The sequence below is a fragment of the Harpia harpyja genome, chromosome 6 (assembly GCF_026419915.1).
Source record: "Harpia harpyja isolate bHarHar1 chromosome 6, bHarHar1 primary haplotype, whole genome shotgun sequence".
NCBI classification, from domain to species: Eukaryota; Metazoa; Chordata; class Aves; order Accipitriformes; family Accipitridae; genus Harpia; species Harpia harpyja.
In genome coordinates this window covers 7,739,184-7,767,111 of record NC_068945.1, presented here as the reverse complement: position 1 = coordinate 7,767,111, position 27,928 = coordinate 7,739,184, and the positions used below count along the sequence as shown (strand labels likewise).

The 27,928-nt window shown below is 44.8% G+C and overlaps 1 protein-coding gene across 1 annotated transcript; it reads right to left on the bottom strand.

The window, feature by feature from the left end:
- Positions 1-1,179: 1,179 nt before the first annotated feature.
- On the bottom strand, positions 1,180-26,252 carry YBX3 (Y-box binding protein 3). The gene is given in 10 exon segments (XM_052789683.1): positions 1,180-1,733; positions 2,045-2,145; positions 2,735-2,906; positions 7,761-7,855; positions 14,416-14,538; positions 15,216-15,305; positions 20,299-20,332; positions 21,931-21,994; positions 25,928-26,127; positions 26,129-26,252. Coding segments are annotated over 9 exon segments (891 nt in total). The 5' UTR covers positions 26,176-26,252; the 3' UTR covers positions 1,180-1,733; positions 2,045-2,079.
- Between the last annotated feature and the right edge of the window lie 1,676 nt (positions 26,253-27,928).

Here is a 27,928-nt window from a genome sequence, read left to right as displayed (position 1 = left end):
AGCAAGCAGGAAATTCCCAATGCAGTCAGCTGTGGGCAGTGCAACTCATGCATCACTAAACTTTCCCCTACCCACCCCAAGCAAAGGCAACAGGGTACAAGGACCATTCCTCACCTTCCCAGAAGCTGGAAGCAAAGTGCTTTGGAACACAATTATTCCCTACGCTCCCCCTACTTCTCACTTTCTCATGTTACTCCTCAGGAAATGTGTCTCCAGAAAACCTCATGCAATTTTTTAATTATTAATAGTGCACAAGAAAAGGGAAACTAGATGAGACAAGGACAGAAAGTACCTGTCAAGAATCTCTCTACTCCCATTTAGTCCTACACGTGTACAGTTGCTCCAGACAAAGGGGTTTTACATGAAGTAAAGATTGGGTAAAGATTGCATAGCTAAGAACAGAAAGAGGTGTTTTAAGGAAACCAATATACTAAGGTGTGGATAACAGCAAATGGAAGACAGGAACGTGAGAAACGTTGGACTAGAGGATGAAGGACACAAGATAGCTGAAGAAACACACCCATATTCAACAGCTGGAAGCAGACTGATAACACTTGCAAGACATCCAAGTTTTTGGGAGAACATTAGAAAAAACACACACATTAGTAACACAGCTAAGTACCTCACTCATTAACACAAAACAGCACAGGTACAGAGATTTTACTGGTTTCAAATAAGGAAAAGTGGAGAGGCTAATAAAACATACTGCCATTGTTTGGAAAAGAAGCTTGAGTAAAGTGGCAGTTACTAAGTCCACTTTGTCTTTTTGAGCAGAGGAGTCTCAAAGCTTGCGTTCTACTGTTTACAGAACACAAAAGCCTAGCAAAACAGATGGGGAAAATAATATCCCAGTAACCCACTCCAAATCCCCCAAACTCCTGCCACGAGATGGTAACAGAAAAACCCAACCCTTCACACCATTTGAGCCAGAAGAGCAGAGAGGACAGTGTAGGTTATAGCTCTGTTCTTCAAAGAAACTGTACAAGTTCTTTTGGATTGAAGTAGATCCACCTAACCTAGCCATGTCCCTGCACATGTATCATCCAGCACAGTTTTAGACAAGATACATCAACACATACTAAAGAGGCAGCTCTCATTTTCACATATCAATACTGAAGCAGCTAGATTAAAATAATGAATTATTTTTAAAGTAAACATGAAAAAACATACTAAACCAGATTTTTTTTGGTAGTTGAAATCACTTTTATTTGTGAGGAACGTCACCCATGCTGCACAGTTTCAAATAGATCTTACCAAGGAAAGCGGAAGTTTCTCCTCCCCGTGTCCTGTAGTGAACAGGACTGGCACAGAAAAAAAAAAATAATCACACCTGGGAGGTTTAGCACCAGCATCCAATAAAAAAAAAGCATTTGATTTCAATTTCAGTTCTTTGGTTGGGTTTTTTTCCCTTTTCAGTTTGATACCAAAAGAAAAATTGAAAAAATTCAATACTAGCGAAACAGTGAAATTCTAAAAAAAAAAAAAAAAAAAACCAAAACAAAAAACCCCACAGTTGCTGTTGAAACTGGGGAGGTTGCTCTTTCTGAATCTCGCTCTCTTTTTCTCTCTTCATGCATCTATCTTGCAGGCGTTCCCTGGATCTCAGCTGCTGGTAAATTTTTTTTTTTCTTTTAAGTTCCGATGTTTCAAAATCTTTGCTTTCGTCATCACTGTTGACAATTTATTGCTTGTGTGTTTCTTTGGTGTTACTTTTGAGTTGTATTTTAGGACACCTGTTGAAAAGTCAAATTTAAAAAAAATGCAGTTTAAGTTTCATTTCCCTGTTGAAGAGGTGAGATGTCAGGTGGAGAAGGAGTTATTGTAATAACAGACAGGATAAGCATGACGGGCTTATCCTGTCCATAAGCTGAGAGTACAGTATCTCCCTAAAGCAAAACATTACTAACTCATCAGCAGATGCTATTGCTATGTAGACCAGATAGATCAGGATTATAAAGCAAAGTTTACTTTGTGACAAACACAGACACAGAGGCAGAGGAGAGAAAGAAAAGCAGCGGGAACAGGAACTATCTATATTCCTTACCTGAGGGATCGTAAAGGTGCCTGGGGAGCTGGACATTACTCAGCACCACTCTGCTCAGTCACCGGAGCAGGATTTTCAGCAGGTGTTTCAGTCACCTTTGTCTGAGACACAATAAACCTTTATTATAGGCAATGACTGACCCCTAGACCCTTCCTCTGTTCAGTAGTAGGGCCAGCATAACCCAGGTTTTAAAGTAATCAAGGAAGATGAATCCTCAGAAAATATTAAACTTTAGTGTATTGCCTATAGTTAAGTATTACACAGCAGATTCCGTCAGGGGACCACCTCAAGCAGACATAGGATGAGAAAGTCTTTCCTCAAAGGTAAAAATCTGTGTTTGCAAACAGTTCCCTGAAATAATCTGGCTCAAGCAGTCCAGGAAATGGACACAACTGTTTTTCTCCACTTCAAAAATATTTGTTACAGTCTGACCCCAATTAAGAACTATCCAGAAGCAAACCCTATCCCACTGCTGGTTTCATTTAAGAGAAGCTGCTCATTCTCCAAGAAGGTCATAAGGAACTGGCAATGAAACCAGCTACCTTCGAGCATGAGCACTCTGGACTTAGCCATCAGACTCCTCCAGCACACCAACAATACACTTGTCAAAACTCCCACAGGACAGAAGGTCTTGAGCATTCACCCCATCAAAACTCGGCCTCTGCCGCGTTTTGCCAGGGGCGTGCTTACCTCTTTCCCATCCTGAGCTGGAGCATTGGGTGGACGAGGTCGACGCCGGTAGTTGTATGGGCGCCTATACCCACGGCGAAGTGGCTGCTGACTCATAGCATTGGCCTCATGATGGTTCTCTTTGTTTTCAGCCTCTCCAGCCACTGGGGCAGGGCGTGGACGTGGGGGCCCTCTGAAGAGGGGCAGAAATAGGTGTTAAGTATGAGAGGAGCCCACAAAGGTTAAACTACCATAGTTTTAGTCCAGCAAAAGCCTCTCTAACCAAATACCATCTTTAACAATTTTGAATGCTAGCAAACCATCCCTCTGGAATTTGGCTGGCATATAATTGGAAGGGAAAGACAAGCAACCTGGGCGTCTCTTCACTGCTGAGGCTACATCAGCATATTCTACTGTCTATCCTACAATAAAGATGCAGTTAGCCCATTTGAGTTGCTGGCTAGGAGGATAAATAAGCCAGCAGAATCAGCCTGTGTGGCCACTACTAAGTTAGCCTTGGCATAGCTATACACCAGCCCAGTCCTATTCACAATTAATGGTGCGATCCCTGGGAATCTCAATTCCACCTGTAAACCATTCCTGGATCCTTGCTCTTTGCCTTATGTTGTCCCTCTCAACCACAAAAAGCAGCATAGCATGTATCTCACTCAGGCAAGTTGGACCTCATTAACACTAAGCTATCAAGTCCATGTTCCTGAAGTATGCAAGAACATTTCCTCCCATTTCCAGTATAAACAAGGTATGTTTATAAACCATCAAAACACAGCCAAAAGTGATGACGAAGTCACTGCCTACTATCCAGTTCCCATTAGCTGACTTGACTAATCCACAGCTATCTAGTCCCGAAAGCCAATTTAGCTTTTCCAAAGGAATTTAAAGGACTACTGTCACTGGACTTAGTGCATGTAAATGCAAGTAATACCTCCCTGTTAACTCAAATACAAGCATTCTGCACTCATATATCATACTTCTTACAGGAAAAAAAAAATGCACCAGAACTGCATAAATTCCCATTAGCCATGGGCAAATTATCCAGCTTGTGATTTACCCACAACACATGCAAAAGCTCAGGTGCCTCCTTGTACTTGATGTGGTGCTATTCCTGACTGCCCAATGCTAACGAAGACTTTCAGGAACAAAGTTTATTCTGCTCAGATCCCTACAAGCAGCAGCAGCCCACCCCATTTCCCACAATCCCACAGAAGAGAGCCAGCTTTAACACAAATGTTCACAGATAGAAAAGCTCAGAGTAGAGGTGGAAGGCTTGTGGTTCTAGACCCAGCATCCAGAAGGATGGATCCATTTTGCATGGAACATGTAGTCATTACAATTAAGGACAATCTTGTATTTCCTATGAAATTCAGCTTCTTGTTGCTCTTGTACTGTTATTTACCTCTTACTGTTGGTTTTTGAACAAACGTGCATATGAAAAAATGGGGATTACATGGAACTTGACCTCTGAAGCTAGTTGATAGGATGACAAAGACAAGATGAAGAGAAGCAAGTGAGTGAATGGCAGACTAATACAAATCAGCTCCTTGAGAGCAGAATTTTAGAATGGTTTGGGTTGGAAAGGACCTTTAAAGGTCACCTAGTCCAACACCCCTGCAATGAGCAGGGACATCTTCAACTAGATCAGGTTGCTCAGAGCCCCGTCCAGCCTGGCCTTGAATGTTTCCAGGGATGGGGCATCTACCACCTCTCTGGGCAACCCATTCCAGTGTTTCACCACCCTCATTGTAAAACATTTCTTCCTTACTTCTAGTCTGAATCTGCCCTCTTTTAGTTTAAAACCATTAACCCTTGTCCTATTGCTACAGGCCCTACTAAAAAGTTTGTCCCCCATCTTTCTTATAAGCCCCCTTTAAGTACTGAAAGGCTGCAATAAGGTGTCCCTGGAGCCTTCTCTTCTCCAGGCTGAACAACCCCAACTCTCTCAGCATTTCCTCATAGGACAGGTGTTCCAGCCCTCTGATCATTTTTGTGGCCCTCCTCTGGACCGCCCCCAACAGGTCTGTGCTGAGGACCCCACAGCTGGATGCAGTGCTCCGGGGGGGAGTCTCAGCAGAGCAGAGGGGCAGAATCCCCTCCCTTGACCTGCTGGCCACACTTCTTTTGATGCAGCCCAGGATACGGTTGGCTTCCTGGGCTGCAAGCACACATTGCCAGCTCATGTTCAGCTTTTCATCCACCAGTACCCCCAAGTCCTTCTCCACAGAGCTACTCTCAATCAATTCATCCCCCACCCTGCACTGGTACTGGTGATTGGCCTGACCCAGGTGCAGGACCTTGCACTTGGCCTCGTTGATCCTCATGAAGTTCACACAGGCCCACCTCCCAAGGTCCCTCTGGATGGTATCCCATCCCTCAGACATGTCAACCACACTGCTCAGCTTTGTGTCATCTGCAGACTTGCTGCAGGTGCACTTGATCCCACTGTCTATGTCATTGATGAAGATATTAAACAGTACTGGTCCCAGTACAGAACCATTAGGGACACCACTCATCACTGATCTCCATGTGGACATTGAGCCATTAACCACTACCCTCTGGATGCAACTATCCAACCAATTCCTTATCCACTGAACAGTCCACCCATCAAATCCATATATCTCCAATTTAGAGAAGGATATTGTAGGGGACCGTGTCACAACACTTAAGAACACCAGTGAAAGTAATCCAGTGTTTTATTTAACTTGTCACTCATTCTCCAAGATAAAACAAGTCACAAGAAGCCAAGAATCTGAATGAGCTTTTCCACTTAAAGGAATTCAGTGAAAAAAGTGAGGCAATGTTTCAAAAGGTATGATAGTCAGAGGCTGACTATTTCACACTGATATTTTTAACTGCACCAAATTCCTCAGCTATGGAATTGTTCCGTCAGAGTAAAGGGTGGAAGCTGGAGTGGTCATGTCAGAACTATGGCTGGAAAAATGAAGAAAACAATCCTACACTGGCCAGTTTAAAGTATGACTAACACAGATGACTCAGCAACTTACTCTGCATAGCCCCCTGGAAAGCATCAGTGTTCCTGTGAACTCCAAGGGATCTTTAATAAGAACCTAAGAATAGCCTACTGAGTCTTCAAGTGTCCGTTTATCCCAATTCTATGGATCCCTAGGGAAAAATAAGGACAAGGAAACCTACTTCCCAAATAGCCTCCCAACCTCCAACTGGTTTCCACGCTGGGGATTTCCCACACCAGAGAGTTTGCCTGTTTAGAGATATCACAGTGGTGTTCTCTTCTAGTTATTTGACCAGTCTGCCCCAAGCTCATGCAAGCTTTTAACATCGCCAACATCCTGTGTCAAAAAGCTCCAGCAATCTGCTGTACGCATAACAACCCCAGTCAGCAACCTGAACGTGAGTCAGCAGTGCACCACTGCAGCAACAAAGGCAAAATGGATCCTGGGCTGCGTCCACAGAGGCATTAGTAACAGAGAGAGATGTGACCATCCCACTCTCCTCAGCACTTATCAGGCCACACCTGGAGTACCATGTCCAGTGCTGGTCCCCACAATTCAAAAAGGAGCCAGACAGACTGGATACGGTCCAAAGGAGGGCCAAGATGATCAAAGGGTTGCAGACAACTGACCTATGAGGAAAGACTGAGGGAGTTAGGTCTTTTCTCCCTGGAGAAGAGAAGGCTCATGGGGGAAACTCATCACATTATTCCAGTACTTAAAGGGCAGCTACAAAGAGGACAGAGGCTTTCTCTTACAGGGAGCCACACTGAGAAGACAAGGGGCAACAGGTACAAGTTGCACCGGGACAGGTTTTGTCTTAATATAAGAAAGATTTACAGTGAGAACAATCATTTACTTGGAACAACCTCCCCAGGAGTGTAGTCGAGTCCCCATCACTGAAGGTCTTCAAGATGTGATTGGACAGGGTGCTAGATCATCTCATCTAGGCTCCCCTTCCCACAAAAGGTTAGACCAGATGGTGTTGGTATTTTTTAGGTCCCTTCCAACCTGGGCTGTCCTATGGTTTTTATGAACCTCCCTTTGTTCTTCAGCATGTCTCCCACTTCCTTCATTCAAAGGCTCCTCAGCATATTCTTTTATCAGAAGAAAAAGCAAAAGCAATTTCATCCATCCTTTTCATGTTACTAATTATTCTGCAGACCTCTATAATCAATCTTCACTTCTCTCTTCTCCCAGCCTCAGAGTCCTCAGTCACTTCCACTCTTCACACATTTTTTTTTCCCCTTCAATCATTTTGATGAGTTTTATCTTATTATTCTCGAAGCTCTCCAGTCTCTTTAGCACCCCCCTTCTCCAAAAGTTCTAGCAAGAACAACTCTAATAATCCTATTTTGTTACCTTCTCCTTTAGGAGCCCTCAAGGAACCTAAACTTTAAATCTTGACCAACAGCAATACCCTCCACTAGCACAAGATACTGCAAGGTAACTATAATGCTACCATATAATCTAATGGCCTGTAAGAGGACACAACTTCAGTTTCTACTGAACAGTAGGCTTTCCTCTGTACCTACAAGTAGCACCAGTGCATAAAACCAAGCCCGCATGACACATAGGACTGAGCTGGATGTGCACAACCTACTAGTCCAGTGCTGAACTGCAAACTACTGTCTGCAGTCCACAAGAGCTATAAAGCACACCCTGCCCCTGCAGATGGTGGGCCTGGCTGTCCCAGATCAAGTGGGATTTGGATTCATTACTTGTCCAGGAAAGCATTAGAGTTCAGCTGGGAAGATGTGGACCCTGCAACTCACATCAGTATGTTGCTCAACTGTGAAAAGTAACAGGATACAAAGAATTCTTCACACTTTCTTGACCTATTCCTGACTCTGAGCAACATATACACATTAAACAAATTCTACAGTTGTTTCCTTCCCTACTTCTATGGCTCACCTTTCTCCTAGTAATTAAAATGCTTCTCACTGTCCCTACCATTTGCATACACATTAATGACAGGGAATACAGCTTCCTGCTCTTAATGAAGCCTGTATAGATCACAAAAGCATCCAAATATAATGATGAGCAAAGGAAATAGTACAAACCTGCGATAGCGGGGACGATACGTAGGATTCCTATTGACTTGTTGATGAAGTTGTCCTCCTTCTGTGACCCCATCCTTGACTTCTCCCTCACCACCCTACAAACAAAAGAAAACAGAAGACAGAGTTAAAGTTATTTCATGGGCAGTATATTAACTATAAAGCCCAACGATCTGAACAAGTTCAAAAACAGTGTATCAGTACAGAAACACCAGCATATCAGGTAAAAAGAAGCAGCAGATACCCAGAAGACTTTAATTTGAGCAAAGATAAGAGTAGGACAGACCAAGAGCCAGTAAGGCTGCCCTTGTTCCTCACCGTAACAGACTAAGCAGCTACCTGATGATGCCTCCTCCCTGTCTGCCAAGAAAGGCAGAGAACCTGACAGTTCTCTCCGATGCATATGCAAGTGCATTTCAAGACATAACACTGCATTGCAAGAGGTAAATGTGTTATGGAGAGGCAGCCATTGACCAGGACACTTCTGAATTTGGAAAGCTAACTCAAAGACATCACACTGAAACTTGCCAGAGACCACTTCTGGCTTCATTCTACACAGAGCCCCATTCCTCAGAGAACTCCCACAAAAATATCAAAAAATTTAAAGATAGAAAAACTGTACTACATCATGTCAAATACTCTTCTCTTCTACACAGTCAACATTTTCAGCCTTTCAGAGATGCAGTGGTTCTTTCCCCTTTAGTTGTTAACTGATAAAGCTGTATTTCAGTTTGGGTTTTTGTCTAGTTTGTTGTTTGGGTTTTTTTGTTTTGTTTTTTAACTATCAGCCATCAGTAATGTCTATTTCATAAAGTAACATTATTAGCCATTCCCACTACAGCATTCTTCCCTTTAAAAAGAAGGAATTTAACAAGAGATGGGCTTCTGTTTCCAGATCTTCTGGATCTGATTCAGCAGGAAACAAAAGCTATTGCTTCCTGACAGCCTTCAGTAGTCTACACTGCATTTGACAGGTCTCCTTTGAATTCCACACAGTTATTTTAACCACCACCATCATGCTTTGCTCTATTTTAACTGGCAAATCTCGGGTAACTGCATGGGCAGTGAACTTTTCCTTAGCTAAGATAACATGATGATTAGCATTTAGAAAGGCTGGAGTGTTGCAGGTTGTAACAAGAAATCTTGGGGAATTAAATGAACCTCAGTGACCAACCTGGACAATCTTCTCCTCTCACCACAGTAAAATACCCTCCAAATGCATTAATAAATTTCAAGCACTCTTTGTAGCTCTCCAAGTTTCCAAAAAGCACAGAGACATGGCCTAAAGGCAACTGGAATACTTCACATGCTGCACCTAGAAATAGCTATACCGGCTATTCTTAACAATATGACAGGGTCAACTGCTGAGGTGAGTGGAGAGAAACCAGAAATCAGTTAAAAACCCACAATCATAGATAACATTATCCATTATGTTCTCTCATGTATAAAACTGATCAGGATAACTAAATATCAAAAGGAACTCCCACTGACTTAAGTAGATGGTAATAGTAGGTAGCATCTGTTAGCAGTTGAGAAGTACTTGAGACACTCAGAACCCAAAAGGAAAATTACACTTCTGAGTTTACAACAGCATTATACTACTGATGTTACAAAGTAGATATAAATTTGTCCTGTTTGTACCACGATGCTTTGTCCTAGATAACCATACAGTTTAATAGACCTGTGATGGGTGGTCAGAAGGGTCTCAAGACAGTAAGGCAAGAAATAGCATCGCCAGTATTGTGTGTGGCAATAGCGATTCAGAGGTCTTGGGATTTGCCCTTTGTGAAGGAAGGGCCTAATGCTGCTCCTGCTTTCACTCTCTTCCTCACGTGAGGACTGGCAAAGCACAGAAAGAGAAGAGAGCATCAAGATGTGAAGGGCAGAGAGGATGAAAAACAAACAATCCCTGAACATGTTCCAGCATAATCACTATTTCTCTTCCCTAGGATTTCTGAGCAAGCACACGTGGAATCAGCACTCAGTTCTAGGGCTGCAGTGACGGAACCATGAAGGCCTAGCAGGTCTTGTCTGAGGAGCAATGTGCCAGAAGCTAACAAAGCATCAACCAACCTAATTGCAGGGAGGGGCACACAACAATATTTTTCATCAGCCAAAGCTCTCCTCTAGCATTTGACAATCAGGATCACATTCACAGCTCCTTAAAAGGCAGTATTAAATTTCTACATGTTTTTAATGGCACAGCCCAAGTCCACTCCTCCCTACAGAGGCCTGCACTGGAATCTCAGATAAAAGACTCCATCTCCTGTAGTAACGGAAAGAACAACTACACCTTATGAAGCATTAATCAAAAGCAACGCAAACACTTTCCTATTCATCTTGAACTGAATGTTGCTATGTGTATTTTAAATGGGTTTGGCTTAAACAATCAGTTGAAAACAAGAGTAGCAAAGCAACTGAACTGCTTAGCCCAGAAGTCTTGATAATTTCCTACATCTTCTATAGTATCACAAAAATTCAATTAACACATTACATTAGTATCACTGTTAGTTGATCTAGGTCTATTGGTCAGAAGTGAAGTATAGCCCCAGAATAAAGCAATTATGCTGTCAGAAGTCACTGAAACAGATGCAATTTGACCAGAAAACAGAACCTGAGCTTTGAGGTCCTGTTTTACTATACTGATAGGAAGATTACATTCCTTTATTAGGAAAGCTTTATTTGTACTCTTAAAAGCACCACACGATCCTGTTCATTCAATCTGCTCCACAGGTATCTTCCAACTCAGTGTAATACCCGCTAACAAAACATTAGGTCGTCTTAAAGGATGAATGAATGAATGAAGCTGGCCTGCTGCACTCTATACTTTCCTCTGAAGAAGGCCAAAATAGCCAGGCAGGCTGTGATTCCCCATGAAGATCTCACACAGATTTCTCTAACCCTAGAAGGCACAAAATTTTATTGCTGTCCCTCAAAGAAAAGTTTTGTAAGCATTAACTGTAACTGCAATGAGGTTTTTACCCATCTGCTTCCCCTAGTTTCTTCTTTGTTTGTTCTTACACCTCTTCAGATCAGTCTCTAGCTTTTGTATAATACTACTTATCTTTCCAGGTCTCCTCTCTACAACAAATAGTTTCAGTCTATAAAACAGCTCTCAAACTATTTCACTTATTTTCCAACTCATTGGTACAGAGGCTTCTTGTATTAGTAATGCAAACAATATGTAAATGAGGACATCATTGGTTCTCAAGGTTATTCCACAATTCATTGTTCTAACATTTTGACACTAGCTCCACGCCATATCTATGTTGTCATAGTTTAGTGAGGAGCACAGCCTCTTTTCTGTAGTAGATACAATTAAATTTCTGATATGAACAAGTACGTCTACTCTCCACAGAACTCTCCATGCAATCCAGACACAGTTCCACTAGAGCTGGTTAAATACCTCTCATTCCTCAAGGTTCTCTTCACTCTCAGGAAATTCACACAATGTGTTCAAAAACAGACCCAGTAAGTTACACACAGAGTACAGGCACATTTGAGTTAGCATGGCAGACAAAGGATAGGCATCTTTAGTTTGCCTAAAACCATGCCAGTAGGCAAGGATAAATCAACTCTTGCTACGCTGCAAGGTTAGACTGGAGTTGCTAACAGACATCAGTTAAGAGTTCTTGAAACCTAGAAGGCCACCATGTCAAAAGTCACCTCAACAAATTAAACTTTTTTTTTTTCAGTAAATACAGGATTGATGATGTGGGCAGCTGAGCTCTGGGAAAACCTTTCACCTCTGCAGCCTAGTAGATCTTTAAGCATAGCAGGCCTGGGTACACTGAAACCTTTTCCTTCAGGTGTGCAGTAACAGTTACCTGCAGCTGAGTAAATATCCTTTCAGCAAACACAGCCCAAGAGCACCATACCATCGGCAATTCAAACTTGTCTCACAAATATCCTGCAGGACAGTTAGACAAAAACACTTCCTCAAATAGAGAGGCACAACCTTTAATGTACCCGTTAATGGGACCATACAGAATAGTGTATACATATTGCTATGGCTCACAGACATTGGTACCTTTCTTCCCCCTTTACACACATGGGAATGGAAGGGGAAAGAGGAGGCCCTGTTAAAGGAAAAGCATATTAGAAAGAAGCATCTTTCTAGACATGCAGTTTCAATGTGAAGAATGTGTTAATTGATGCAAGTGAAAAATCTCTAAAAGGAAATACTGATAGCTTCAGATGAGGATCCACACTACTCTCAATTGATCTATCAAAGCAAGCACACAGGGGATGACAAGAGTATCTGGAGAAGTTTGAGTGGCTTCACTGACCTACCCTAGGCCAACTTCAGGGACAGTCCCTGCAAAGACTTCCTTGAAGTGGAGCTTTGACTTGTTGAGGCAACTAATCAGTGAACGGATAAGAAGGCCCAGCAGAACTGGCTGCACCTCAAACCAGCTCAGAGCACTAGAAAGGTCCACTGCAACATGCAGAAAGTTGAGCAGGCATAGCAGAACATCAACTTTGGCTGCATAAGGAACTCCTGACTGAGCTCAAACATGAAAAGGAACCATTGCTTAAACAAGTGACTACACAGGATACGTTCAAGAGTGCTGAAGGAGCTGGCCAACATCACTGCCTGGCCAGTATCATCTTTGAAAGGTCACAGCAATCACAGAGTTTACCTTGTTACCTGTTAGAGTGACATGCTAAGGGAATGGTACTATAAGGTCTTCACCATCCCTGAATGAAACAGAATTTACTCTTAAAATTATGAGATGATACCAAATCCAGAGGAGCAGTCAATGCATTGATAGGAAGGCCCGACATTCAGAGGATACTCAATAAGCTAAAGAGAAGGACCAACAAACCTCATGAACAAAGGGAAACAAGGAAAGAATGAACACCCAGGTTAATGTCCTTTTGTAAACTATCATTTGCAAGTTTTGAAGGCTGTAATTCTTCTAGAGTCAATGGTCCCAGAGAAAGAGCAGTACATTTTAGGTTATGAAATGAGAGATGACTTCATGGAACATCAAGCACCAGTCACACAACAGCTAAGGTCTGGTATCCACACCAAATCAGTCTGGGGACTCAGACAGAAGCAAGCCAAAGAAAAACAGTGTGATACCACAATTTGTTCCCCTTGTGTATATCTTCAAGTACCAGGATCCAAGCGTGTTAGTGTCACACGCAAGCCAGACTTTTAGCTGCATGAGTCTGCATTAGACATCCAAGAGAACATGTCCCAGCATGAGTACCCTGAGACTGAATGCTCCCCATGTCCAAGCTGGGTCTCACATTATCACTCTTCAGACAGAAACAAACAGCTGTTTTCCATACTCACCAGTACACAGGGTTGTCTAAGCCTTGATACATCTGCTCATTTAAAATCTGAAGCAACTCCAAGACAACACCAATACCACCAACTACAGCACTGACTCCCAATAAAGACAGTTGAGGGAGATTTTAATCTCAGGAGAGCAAAAGGAAACAGAACACATACTGGAACGTAGCTGGCTCATGAGCTAACAGGTAAGACTGGAAACATCAAAAAGCTGAACAAAACCAAGCATCCTAGTTCTTTGCCACTTGGCGTGAAAGCTGAAGCTTGCAGACTGTATCGCTACAAAAACAAAGACATACTCAGTAATAAGCCATCAGTTATCAGCACCAAATACTAGCTGTCTCCAAGGGACTCTGAAAGAACACCTTTCATGTATTTAAGGCTCAGTGGTGTCTAGCAGGATTAAAGAAGAGACCTCATGATAGCTAGTATAAACAGCTAGGCTTTAAGGAAGGATTTGATAACACTTGTTCTGTTTGCCCCTGTGCTGTCAACTCTGTAGAACAAGATGAGAAAAGAGTTACGCTGCTTGGGCAGAGACTTCCATTAGGGCTCTCATATTGGATCATTCACACATTTCTGCAAGTGATGATCACAGACTCAACTATCAAAGAAAAGATAATCAAGCCTAGAGTATGTTCCAGCTTGTTGGATTGTTCTAGGCACCAATTTAGCACAAGCACAACATGGACAGGCGTAGTAACTGCTAGAACTACAGCCAAGTACCTCATACTTACTTCTCCCTCTGCAAAAACTTGCAGGGAAGCTGCTTAGGAAAGCTTGCAGATGTTATGAACAGCTGTGCATAGCTAGTTTAACAAAAAAAAGCATTAACTTTACACTGAACTGCTGTAGGCAGAGGCCTACAAAGGGATGATACATGGAGGTTTCAACTAGTTGGTCAAACTACTACCATGCCATGCAAAAGTGACGAACTTCTAAACAAAGCCCATTTTCCAAATAACCCTTTCAAGTTACAGTTATGCTACTTGGAGCAATATAAATACTTCCCCTGGCTTCAGGTAAAGGGCATGGTGAACAACTTGGGCGTCTCACTCCTTTGAGTTTACTCTTCAAACAAACAGATACCTCAACACCCAAAGAGATGCTTTTAATGCGTTCCAGAAAGACATTCCAAAGGAGGGCCTACAGGACACCCAGTAACAGAAAATATCAGTATCAGCATCAATGATGTGCTGGAGGAACCCAGATTATTACGGAAGAACACTCACACCTTAGTTAAGCATTGACAGTTTACTATATGCCAGTGCTGAAGCTGTAGTTCCCTCTCATGAGGGGACTGGAAGACTGCTGAGGAGGCAGGATGACCACCACTAAAGAAATTAAACTTACACTTCGAGGTGGTCCACGGCGTCGGCCAAAATAGCCACGTCGATAGCGGCGCCGGTCTGCAGCATAGCGGCTGCCTTCTACAGGGACTCCATCTGGACCAGTGACATTAGCTGCTTCTGCACCCTAAAAGGCCAAAAGAAAGTAATCCAGGGTGGTGTGAGGAAAGAACAACCAGCTACAGGGAGAAGATGAAACAGGAAAGAGGCTTTTTTGCATCATTTCCAAGCTGCAGAGATTCCTTCCTCCCACATAGTGCAAAAGCAGGTTTGTTATTCTCATGATCATAACTCTTGGTTATGGGGTTGAGTTAAGACCCTATCAGCCAGGCTGAGTTCAGAGGAAGAAGCAAGAAGTAACTGATTAATGGGGAGCGGGGGGGGAAATAAAAAAAAAAAAAAAAAAAATCAAAAAAGCTCAGAAAACGTTTGAGAAAGTACAAGCACAAAGAACTTGAAGGTTCTTACAGTTATTAAGCTACCAGACTCTAAGACAAATTCTTCAGGGCAACATATGCCTCAGTTAATGATCATTGGGCAGGCTGCAAGCTTCAAATGCTCTATCAAGTAAGTTACAGATTCTAGAAGGACTAGAATGTAGTTACAGTTTCGATACATATCTAGAAATACTTCTTAATGAAGCCTTTAAACAGATCTTCCACAGAAAAACTGTATGAATGCCACCACCCCAGGGATTAACACATTAGACAAAAACACCAGATACACAGCTAAGGTTGTGTGTTATTCCCCATTAGAGTGATGTTAACTGTTGGACCACACCCCTAAGTTTCCATAATCTCTCACCTTCTCTCCCTCGACCACATCAAATTCTACAGTCTCTCCATCACCAACACTGCGCAGATACTTCCGTGGGTTGTTTTTCTTTATCGCCGTCTTTAAAGAAAGAAGATACAGAAAAATGTATTTTATCTTACTCATTATCTTACACATTCATAGTCCTGTAGATGAGGAAAGGACAGTATTCTTCTGCTACAATCCCAACTCTACACATGAGATTGGTTGCCACACCAAGATATTTCAAATACATAGATGTCTCTCTTACTCCACAGGCCCTCTAATACTCAGTCAAGGTTTACTCCTTTCTCAGTACTTACGAGTTTACGAATCAGCTGTTGCCCCAGAATCCCCTCTGGCAAGCCTACTAAATATCCAGATCATTACATATTTCTGTATGAACACAGTTCACACTGAGTGTTTGATCTCCTGCAAGTTGTACCAAGGCAGCTCCAGCAGCAAGCATGACCCATGCCTTCACAGCCATTAGGAGACCTGTAGACCATCTACAGAGAACTTATGACCAGGACCATTTTTGTAGAAAATGGCATTAACTGTAAGGTATCATGGCAACTCATAGTAACTCAGGAAGAATTACTGTATCCCTGGCGTAACAAATAAGCATTTTACCTAAGCACTGTAAGGAGACCCTCAAAAATTAGGTGAGTCCCTAAAGAACACAGGAACAGTACCAGACCAGACAATTGCAGTCTTAGTCATCTCCTAGACAGAAACACCAAAATACTATTAACGACATGGCTTTGGATCAAAACCAGTTGAAAACCTCCTCAGACTCACAGCAACACTCAAACCTCCTGAAGTGATTTTCAGCCTGTCAACTACAGATACCTTTCACTCTGTGGAGTATTTCTAGGATTCCACAAAAGGCAGTCAGCAAGACAAGCCTACTATCTGTTCATTAGGTAAGGGTTCACAAACTGGAAGAGGCTGGGGGAGAAAAAACCCAAACACCACCAAAACACACACATTGTACAAGCCAATCTAGTAGCCAGCCTTTTACTGAAGTTCCCTTAGATTATTAAAGACCAATTCACTTGAAGTTTCCTGATAAGGGCATCTTTTGTAAGCATGGAGGCAGGTGCAGAGCCAGTAGATAGAAGCACACAGGGAAATAGAGGGCACATATCTGGCTTAAGAAATAGGATGCAGGGCAGGAACAGAAGAGACAGTTTTCTTGAACTGCAGACAGATATGACAAACAAGCAGAACAAAGATCAGTTGAGTTGTTGCCTGTGCATGGCAACTATATTCTTTCAGTCAACAATAGCCCCGAAATATTTCCCACTGAAGGAAAAGTTCTAATCAGTTTAAAGTGGAGCTTGACCAGTTTAGGAAAAGTATTCTCATTGTTGCTGAATACAGCCCCCTTTGTGTTTCAGGCAATAGGCCAGCATGTCCTTTTAGCTGTACATCTAGCCACACCTTTCCCTGTACCCTGCAGCATCCCGAACAGCTTAAAGGAAGAATGCAAGAGCATACCTATTATTGCTACCAAAGCAAAAACAACCCAAGAGGGTTGTTTTGGGTTTTGGTTTGTTTGTTTGTTTTTTTATACAGGAAGAGAATGAGCTGCTCAAGAGAATTCTTTTGGGAATTACTTTAGCAAGCAGAGACTCCCACCATCAGCTGAGACAGCTTTGTTCACTTTCTGCTGACCTGTTGGTGTAACTGCCCCATTTCTAAAATCAGCTGGAACTGCTAGCTTTTCCATAAATGCTATATACTAATACTAAAATCACTATCTTCACTGCAGATTGTTTAAATCTTTTGCTACCACTTGTACTGAGACAACTGACTCAAACTCATAAGACTTGTACTCTGCATATGATGGACATGTCAACAAGCTGTATTTCAAACTCCTTCCCCCTTCTTTTAAGTGCAGAGGAAGAAAGGACTACCAGGTTTCTTTTCAGCAGAGGGTGTGCTTAAGATTAACAAATCTCCTCAAGCATCCCCCAAGAAGGGTAATGGAAGATAAATCCAACAGGATTCCGCATGTTCTGTTCCAGCTTTATAGACAGAAACTTCAAAAATTCAGACTTGCAACTGAACAACCTGCCAACAGGAAATAGAGGCTGCCACACAGCAGGCTAGGGTTTGTTTTATAAAGGTAACCAGGAACAATTTCAAGTAAGTCCTAGAATTCAGAGCAGAAACTATACGGCTTTACTACTTACTACTTCAGCTGCAGGTAAACATTGCTGAAATAAGCCTCTAACAAGCCTAGGCTCTAAGCTTGATGAAAAGACTTTTACTCTGTATATCCAGAGGGGAGAGAGCACTACTCTCCCTATTACTGTTCACCAGCATCCCGCAGGCTCCAGCTTCTTTGATTCAAAAGACAGATGTTCTGTGTTAACACAGACAGCACTCAACAATTAAGACAAAGCCTTTCCTTTCCCAAGGGGACACTGATGAACAGAGAACTTTAAGAGTCTTCACAGATAGTTCAGTATTTTTTTGGAAGAGTTCTTTCCATATCCTCACAAGCACCACATCACGTGCACATCCAGCATTATCACAGCAATAGCCAAAATCTGTTACACCAGTTACTAGTGCACACACGCCAGCTGTGCAAGGTGAACACAATCCAGTGAAGTAAAGAAAAAGAAAGACCGGGGCAGCAGAAGAGATGCTGCTTGTTTGTTCAAACTATGCCTAATTAAGCTGGACTTCTCTGGCTACTGACACTTTTAAAATGGTGTCAAATTGCAAGACCCTCGTCCCCCCCAGACACAGTCCACCCCACAAGGCAGATCAATCCCTATTGCTCGCACCACCTCTAACCTACACAGTGCCCCAGACAGCACCTTGCATTAACCAACCGGACAAGGATGCAAGCAAGACGAAGCAGGTAAAGAACTGCCCTTCCCCAAAACACTGCTTGGGCCCCCCGCAAGACAAAGGGTTAATTCAAAGCAAGCCATGCATGCCCTAAAGAGAAAAGCATTTTAATCTGTACTAGGTTTATAAATAGCATCCAATAGCCAGACACCCAGCGTTAACCCCCATTCCAATCATGAGATCGGCCTGTTCCCTCCCCACTGCGGATGTGTGCGGGGGAGGCAGGGAGGAGGCTGTATCTATTCAACTAGGTCAGCCTTATTCTGAAGGGATTAGGCATGTAATCCAGCCCCTCCCGGGACAGGCACAGGGAGGAGGGGCAGAACCAGCACTAACTGTGGAGAGGGAGCTGGAGCTTGCAGCAGGATGTTTGCTTACGCCATGGATTTGCCTCCCTCGCCAGGCGGCCCCATCAGGAACTCTGGCCAGAAAGCCCCAGGCTCTGGTAACAAGCACATTCATGTACAGGAACAGCTCGAGATGGAAGAGCTGAGGAACATCTGATTGCAGCCAACCCAGGCCAGAGCTGGAAGCATCTACTCTGCCATGCACAGCCCACCAAGAGGGTTAATTGGATGCAGGCTTGCACGTGATGCGGTATTTCTGAAACAGCATGCCAGTTTTGCTCACTGCTCACTCCGAGAGGATTTCAGCCACAGGAGATGGGAAATAAGTTCACACACACACAGGAGTTTCCATTTAGGTGAATAATCTTCTCCACAGGTATAGGAGACAAAACAGCACAGATAATACTACCTTGCTGTTGACCTTCACTGTTTGGGTCTCTGCAGGCAGCCTTCCCAAGCAGAGTAACACTGATCCATGTTACTTCTGTCATCAGCACAACCACCATTTTCCAGGATATCTTCTCATAGGTCTCAAGGAGACCTCATTTGCCTTCAAGGTAGTTTTACAGTGCTGCCTAACCAGAACATGTTTCTGTTACTAGAATTCTTCTCACCCTCCTCTGGACATACTCCCATCAGGCTGCAGATGCAGCACCTCTATTGGCATGCACACAGCACACGGGCATTAAGGAAGGAGAGTGACCACTAGAAATCGGTACATGCATTGAGGGCTCTTGCTCCCAAATCCACCAGCTGAACCAGGAATGTGTACTGCACGTACCTCCCAACATCATATTCACTCATTACAGGCACTAGACTTACTCCCTCCCAGCTTCATCCATTTTCAGATAATGGGTCTACAGTCCTCGACCCAGAGAAACAGTTATCACAGGCTATTTAGTCATGAAGCCACAGGAACTCTCAATGTTGACCAGCACATTTAATACAACTACATATGCACATATCCTCCTCCTCTGTGACAAACTCTGAGTGCAAGTTTCCTGGTTACATTTGGTGGAAATACTGCCACTTACACCACAGAGAAAGCTCATGCTTTTAAGGATCACGTGGGGCTGCAGATATTTCATATGGGACAAGCTCCAGGGGCAGTACTTCATTTTCTGGTGGAGTAAGAGTCTCAGATGATGCAAAACCAGACCTAAGCCAACTAATCAGTTTGCACCAGCATGGAGACAGCATGCTCTGTCTTCCCATTAGTTGCCTGCCACCTGAGAGTCAAGGTATAAACTTAGAACAGCCTACTGACAGTTCAAGGAAAGTTAACCAATGACAAGCTGCTGGGCAACCTCTCTCTGCTTGGGCACACTTGGCACACAGCCTTCCTCCTCTTTTTCCTAAGAGCAGCTGCCGCATGCAGCAACAGCTGATGGCAACCCAGGCTGGTCAAGAGCCAGACTAGATCACTTTCTCTCCAATACCAGGGAGGGCAGTCAGAAGAGACCTGCAAATGAGGAGGGTAGGAAGAAACAGAAGACACAAGGAGCATGGGGAAAAGCAGGGGGGGAGGGCAGGACAGACAACAAGTAGCAAGGTATTTACAGAACAGACGAGTCATCTCCCCAGGGAGGGACAACCAACCAAAACAAAAAACATGCCAAAAAACCTTTAGTGTTCAAATCGGAGCAGATGAAAGAAAGCATAAGGGGCTGTAATACCTACTCCTTCAGTTATAACTCCAGAGAGAAGGAAAACACACCCTAATATTCCTCCCTCAAAAATGTCAACATACATGTCCATTCAAGGTATTTGCTGCAAATATCCTAAGAAGAAGCCAGGACAAGGTTGGGTGGCTGTTTCAGAAAGTTGCATTAGAAACCTATCACAGTGCACATCTCTAAGTACAATTACTGCTGTCTTACCTGATGAACAAACACGTCTTCTTTGGTATCATTTCTGCGAAAAGAAAGTGAGAAGTCGTAAGAGTTTAGACTAAGAGACTTAAATAGAAATCCCTGACTTCACAAGTGAAACCCTCCTTCCCCCAGCCTGTAGTACATCCCCTGGATTCCATACATTCTGTGTAAGTCTATGCTACCAAGACCCTGCTCTGAATTTCCAGGGTCATATGCTTGACAGCAGAAAGGACTCCCCACCCTTCAGAAGGGTGAGGGGACAGGGGGAGGTTCTCTGTAATATTCTGGCAAACATTCAATATTTTGTTTTGACATGAGGCAGAGTAAATGACTGGACTGTTTGCCTTTCACTATTCTACCCCCCCAAAAAGACTTCCACAGGGGCTGCAACCTGAGCTGTTATCCCAGAGGTCAAGCAAGACTATCAACAGGACTGGCCACAGCTGTTAACAGAGCTCTCCTTTCAGTGAAACTCAAAGCAACCATGCACAAGAGGTGTCAGGAGAGTCCACTGGAGGGGAACCCAGACATGAACATGAGGTTGTCTGGATTAGGCCAGCCAGTTCAGGCTTCCGCATCCAAAACATGAAGACAGGTCTGAGACCTTGATTCTGTGTCCCCATACAACAGAAAGAGCCTAGACCTTGCCATCTGTTCACTCAATTCCTTCTCTGCAGAGGGCACAGGCAGGTCAAAGAGTTCGTGGAGATAACGCATAATCCAAAACTTGTTGCACTGGACTGAAGTAATAGTAGACTTCGGTTTAGGAAGAAAGCTAACAAGTTATTACACCACAGCCAGCTGAAGGCTCTCACATCAACTGCTATGAAAGACTTTAAGAGTACTTCCTAATTCAAGCTTTTCTTCTAAGCTTACACAACACTGGATAGTAGTCTCCAGAGACTGGGATTAATGCTGTACTAGAACTGGCTCCAGAACCATGAAAGGTTTTTCATAAAGCACAAGACATTTAAGCTCCTCAACCCCACACATATTCCAGCCTTAAAAGCCAGAGTTTCCTCCAGTAACTCGGAAGCATGGGTCTTGTGTACCTAAGGTTGGAGTGTGATCAATATCACTTACAGCTATGTGGATTAACAATGCCATTCAGAAGTTTGGTTATGTTCAGAGGAGAATAAGAAGAGATACAAAGAGAATTCCTGTAAACCCAGGCCCAGAATATCTTCAGTTAGATGATATCAGAGAATCTCAGTGTGTATTTAGAATAATTATTTTGACCAATCACTTAACACCTGAATTTTTATCCAAGAGTATTTCCCCTCATCTTCCAACCTTACTTGCACCTTTAAAAAAAGCCAGGCAGTCATGAAAGAACATACAGCTCATTAAAGGTGTAGTAAAAGTAAACATAAGAAACAAGTAACAGACCAAATTTGTAATGAGTTTGACCCTTTCTGTTTTCTCCCCATACACACAACCTTTGGGGGGGGGGGGGGGGGGCATCCCCTGAGATGATATCAGAGTGAGTTAGTTGAACGCCTGGCCAAATCTGGCTGTCAACTGCATGAACTTGTAGTCAGGTCCTCAGGTCTCTGTTGCAATTACTAACACGTGGCATACTATCTGTACCATGAGTCTTAGTACAGTATAAATAAGACTATCATAATTTAAACATACCTGTTGATAAAGCCATATCCATTTCTGACATTGAACCACTTGACTGTGCCAAGAACTTTGGTGGCTAGAAAGAAAAACAAGTTACTCTAAAACAGAAGTAGTACAAGGATGTTACAAAAATACTTTTCTACCTGCACATGAACCAGACCTATTCTGTTCCCTTAATACTCAAAAGTGTACCTTCATCTCCCACTTCAATTTATACTAACACAGTAGCAGGAAGCAGTGCTTTAACATGCTGTTCTTCAGCCAGGAGTTTACCACACAGCATCTAGAATGAAGCCCAGCTCTAGTTTCAGAATTGGCCATCCATCCATCTCTTATTTCTTATCCCAGAAATGGGCAGTGAAGCTGAAAATCCCACTGCCATTCATCAATTCTCTTTAGCTTAGTAGCTAGACATGAAACATAGCTGAAGAAAGCTGTTTAAAAGTCCTCTCTTTCACTCAGTTACCCTTCCTTTCTTCCTTGGAAACCAGAACTGGCCAAAGCAGCAGTATCAAGCACCATGCAACTCTCTCAAATGGAGAGGCAGCAGATCCTTATTTCGGATAAGCTCTTTCTCACTTTGTCAACATCACTCTAATCAAATGAGACCCCACAAGATGTTTTTGTTTTGTTTTGTTTTTTTTATATTCCAACTTCTAGGGACCTTCTGTGATTTACCCATTACGAACTAACCAACTTTATGTTCCAAGGCTTCTAGGATCAAAACAAGCTCCTGTCTCAACACCAAAATAGCACCTTACTTAGAAGCCATACTGCAGCGTCTTATAGGATCTGGTGAAACCTGTTCCTCCAACATATAGGAACATGTGGGAGGAACTCAACAGCGATGGAGGTAGTTCAACCTCTCCTTCCCTCTCAGCAACTGGGTGGAGACTACAAACTTGTACTTTTCAAACCTGTAGGAAAGGGAGAATTTGGGGCTCTAGACTTTAATGGATGTTACTTATTACATAGCATGACCACAACTATCTAAGCAATCTACATAGTACTTATTTGAAAAGGGTCTAGTCACCTACAGATGACTGCTTGTTAAAAACCTTACATATGTTTGGGGGGTGGGAAGAACCCAAGAGGCAATTAAAAGGAAAATAATCTAGAGACAATTTCCAGTTCAGAAGTCCAAGCCAGTCTGCTAGAGGTATGAAGAACACACTGCAAATCCTTACCTTCATCTGCTCTGCACCTGCATTCTTCCCTACATATCCACTAGGAGATGACAAAGCTAGACAGACCTTTGGTCTTATGCAGTCTTGCCATTCTTATATACCCCTCTGACAGACAAAAGGAGCAACCTCTTTCTCCTCCCCTCAATACAGAGCTAAAGTAGGAATGTTTGCTGCCAGCAGTCCACTGTAGCACCGTTGCTGTTACTGAAAGTACTAACAGGCCATTTCTCAATGCACTTCTAGAAGCGAGGGTTTTGGTCTCCTTCAATACACTTTAGCAGAAAAATGATCATATTTAGAAACAGCAAAACCAGTTAAGACTGAGACAGTTCCTAGAGAAAAGGGCTCTACTTAATACAGCATCCATTCTCAAGACTTCTTGTTTACAGAAATAAAAATCCTTAGTTCCACTGCCTAGTACCGATTCAGTAACAGTAACATTCTTAAGCATCAACATTTATAGTTGTGCTTTTAGGTTTAGTTTCACGGGGACATCACTAGGTACAGACTCTTATTGCTACCACAAAGGCACTCGCTATAAGCAAGAGCTCACTGCACTAAGACAAGTCAACAGGAGAGGAAGGGAGGGGGGGGAAAACAAGAAGCACAGAAACAGGTGCCAAAGGCACATGCAGGTTTTAGTCTGCTTTAAGAAACAAGGCTAATACCACTGATTCCGCTACCATCATCCATTCCCTCCCCCACAAAACAGCTATCGAATCTGTTGGCCTATTTCAATCAGATTAGGAAGAGGGCGAGAAGCCTAGGAAGCCTGGCAAAAACCCTCAGAGGAGTCAGAAAGCTGGTGGAAGGAGAGGTACTCGAAACCCATTCTACATGGCCAGCTAGCTGCTGCAAAGTGGACATCCACACACACAGCCTCACAGCAACATTGCTCCTTTCACACAAGCTGCCAGAGACCACGGGTGAGTCTCCAATATATTCCCTAACACAGTGTACTGGGGAAATACCATTCCCTACCCACACTAGTCTTACAGTCTCCCCAAAGCACTACCATGGGGTGGGAAAGAACCTCAAGACACAACAGCACGACACTGAACATCTGAACATGCATGTGGCCGTGGTGCAGCCTTTGTTAAGCCTGAGCAGTCATAGCAGGGAGATGAGGCAAGGAGGAGGACAAGCCCAGAGAAAACCATAACCAGTTTTACTGACGAGTCAGAGAAGGTAGTTGATATGATGACTCCTATCCCACCAGCAAGTGAAAGCCCACATATTTCTACAAGATGCTGTACCCTGACACCATCAAAGGAAACGATCATCAGCCACTCCTACCCATGACAAAATAGCCTTTCCATTGGTTTTAACACGGAAAGCTAAAGCTTCCTGTGACCAAGAGAGAAGAGAAAGTTGACTAACCTTTATCCTTATTCCTAGAAGTCAGACATTTGGATGCCCTGGGCAAGCATCAGACCTTGCTTCTAATGGGATCTTTGTAAGAGGAGACTTAAGTGAACATAATTACAAGACCATTAACAGGGATATTTGAGGCAGACTTGAACATAAGTCCATTTTCAATTAGCATTATCCATGATCATTTTCCTTACAAATCCTGCAAAAAAGCTTGCCTAGCAATAAGGCCAGCATGCAAAACCATCACCACGGTGGTTTTCTTTTTCTTGCTGGACCAGGAAAGGCACTTGTGCCTTCACTTTTTTTCTTTCCCCTTCTCCAAGCAACAGGAATTGATAAAACACAATTAAAACATTACCAAGAATGAAACAAGCCACGTTAAGGCAAGAAGCAGCCAGACATACCAACAGATATGGATGTGCCTTGACTGATTACTGACAAATCAGAGAACAGAACGGGGGGGGGGGGGGGGGGGGGGGGGGGTGTGGAAATCACACAAACTGTACCTCCAATTTTTGTTTTGCTAGAATCCTTCCTACCTCAGCTCCAGAGAAATCCTTTACCTGGCTCCTCTATCTGCTGCAGTAAGACTCAGTCTTTCCCTTCAGAAGAGAAGATACTGTCTTTCCTTAGCAAAGGTTCAGGACTCTGCACTAGTAGTCAGCCTCAACTCTGCCTTGACTAACCTCTTAAAGTTACGCAGTTATAAACAGAAGATCCCTATTTCCACTGCAGACTGAAGTCTCGTCCTTTCCAACAGGTTGATCCTGTTTAATCACAATGGGGAAAAAAAAAAACAAAAAACAAAAAACAAACACACTAGCTACGCACTGGGCTCGAGCAGAGATGGCAACTTGGCATTTTGCTTGCCTCTTTATCAATAAAGTAGAAACAAACAAACAACCAAAAACCCAAACCACGAAACTTGGAGGCATTATTAAAGCAGTAATCTTTATAGAGAGAAAAGTTGTGCGAAGACCTTCAGATCAAAGGGGGGCACGCAGGGTTTGCCAAGGGGAGATATCCCTCCGGGGCACGGCGGCAGGTGCCGGGAAGCCCCTCAACATGGCTGCACTTCACTCACCAGCCCCGACCGGTCCCGGAGAAGCGCCCGGGGCCGCGCAACGCGGCCCCGGGCGCTTCTCCGGGACCGGTCGGGGGAAGGGGACGCCGCCGCCGCTCGACACAGGTGCTCCCGCCCAAATCCCGAGTTGGCGTCCCGGCCAGGCGCCGCTCGGCTCCCCCCCGGCCGGGGGCGGCGAAGAGAAGGAGGAGGCACAGCCGCCTTCCCGGAGCGCAGCCTGACTCACAGCCGCGGGCGGCGGGAGGGAGGGGGGGGGGAAGAACCGGGCTGGGCCCCGGCCATGTGCTGCTGCCCCCCCGCGCCCTCCTCCTCCTCCCGCCGCCGCAGGTGCCCCGGGAAGTTGGGAGCGGGGCCCGGTACTCACCCAGCACTTTCTTCTCCGTCTCGGCCCCGCCGGTTGTTGTTGTGGTGGCGGCGGCGGCGGCAGCAGCGGCGGGAGCCGCCTCACCAGCAACCGCGCCCGGTGCGGCGGCGCTGACAGGGCTCTTGGGCTTGGCGTCCGGGGCGGCGGGCGACGGCGGCGCGGGGGCTCCGGCGGCGGGGGGGGGCGGTGGTCGTGGTGGGCGCCGGGCTGGCGGTGCTGGTGGTGGTGGTCTCCGCCGCCTCGCTCATGGTGGCTGGCGGGCGGTGGGTGAGTGGCGGGCGGGTGCGCGGCGCTGGGGCGGCGGGTGTCCCTGGGGCCCGCGCTGGGTCTTACTGCCCCCAAAATGGCCCCGCCGAAGTTTTAACACAGTCAGCGGGGGCCGGCGCCGGCACTCGCGCCGCCTCATTAGCATTTAAAGGAGCCGCGTCCACGTTGAGCGGAGCGGGGGAGCGGCTCCCCCGCGTGGGGCGGCGCGGCGCGTATGCCGTGACATGTCATGACACGGGAGGCGGGTGGGTGGGCGAACGCGCTCCGGCCCTTCGTGCCTGCGCCTCTGTGCGGATATATACGTGGCCGCGCGCGTGTGCGGGAGGGCGCGTACGTGCGTGGGGCGTGCGGGTGCCCGCGGGAGGGAGGGGGGGGGCGGCGTGGGCTGAGCGCGGCGCGTGCACGCACATCCGTGTCCGTGGGTACGGGCGGGCGTCCGCCCCACGCACCGGCGCCTACCAGCGGGTACCTATAGATGATGTATACGGAGGCAGCGGCGCGCGGGATGGAGCGCGGAGAGGCCGCGCTGTTCCTCGGTCTCCACGGGTGTGCGCGCGCCTTTTCCACGCCAGCGCTTTTGCTCCGGTTTTGTACTCCGGTTTGCAACCCCGCCCTGCCCCGTGAGATCTGGCTTTCACCCCTGCAGTCCCCACTGCGGCCTCGTTTCCTTGCCACCGCCCTTACACCTCCCTCGCCTGCCTTCCCGCCTCTCCTTCTTTTTCCCTGCCCTTCGCCCGGGTTTTGTCCGGCCTCTCCTGCGCAGTTTGCACACTAGCACCCCAGCCTTATTCCGCGCTCCCCCCGCATCACTTGCCTTAATTGCCTCCGCCTTGCGTCCATCCTTCCCTACGAGATGGACGCCTGCACTGAAGCTTGGCGCGCCTGGCCTTCTCTATCTCAAAGCTTTTGCTTTGCTTCTCTCTGTACGCGAACAGTCAAAGAGCATCAGATCCTGATTCGTTTTTGCTTTGTACCCCCTCCTGATCTCCACTCCGATAATTCCTTGCTAGTTCTCACAACAAAAATGAAGGTCTTCGGAGCGCATCCATCCCTTGCTGAATGTCCCTCAGGCAGCAACGCCAACGTCGGCTCCAAAGCAGTCTCAGATGAAGCGTTTGCTGGGCTTAGGGTATGGTTTAAGCTGCACGAGGTCTCGCCTACGGAAACTCCTCAGGAACCTTGAACCTGGGTTTGACCGATGTCAGATCCAAAAGAAAAAGATGCTACAATGCATCTGTGACGCAGACCCTCCCACAGCTGCAAAGCGGCTAAGGCTTAGCTAGCCTAGAGACTGATAATGAACCAGAGAGCTCTTCTGAAATTCAAAATGCTTTCAGAGCATTCAGAGGTATTTCCACCCACACAGGCATCGCTGCTCCCAATTCAATTACTTAGACCATTTTCTAAATCCTGGATGGAAGTTATTATTACAGTTCTCCTCGTTGCGTCCCGCTGTACACATAAGAAATGAAAAAATAATTTTTGTGCCACAGTTTTCAATCCTCCACTCTGTGTTAATTTCATTATTTTAAGATTATGTCACCTTGTGTCCTTTTACGTTTTCAGGGTATGTGAAAATTTCTAAGAGGATGCTCATTTGAATGAATTTTGAGAGGAAGTCTTACTATGCTAAGTCAAATACGTTATTAAAATTCAGACACTGACACGCACTTGAGACATCAAATTTATTGTCAGTGAAGTTGTTAATTAATTTTTGTTCTTTAAGTTAATTTC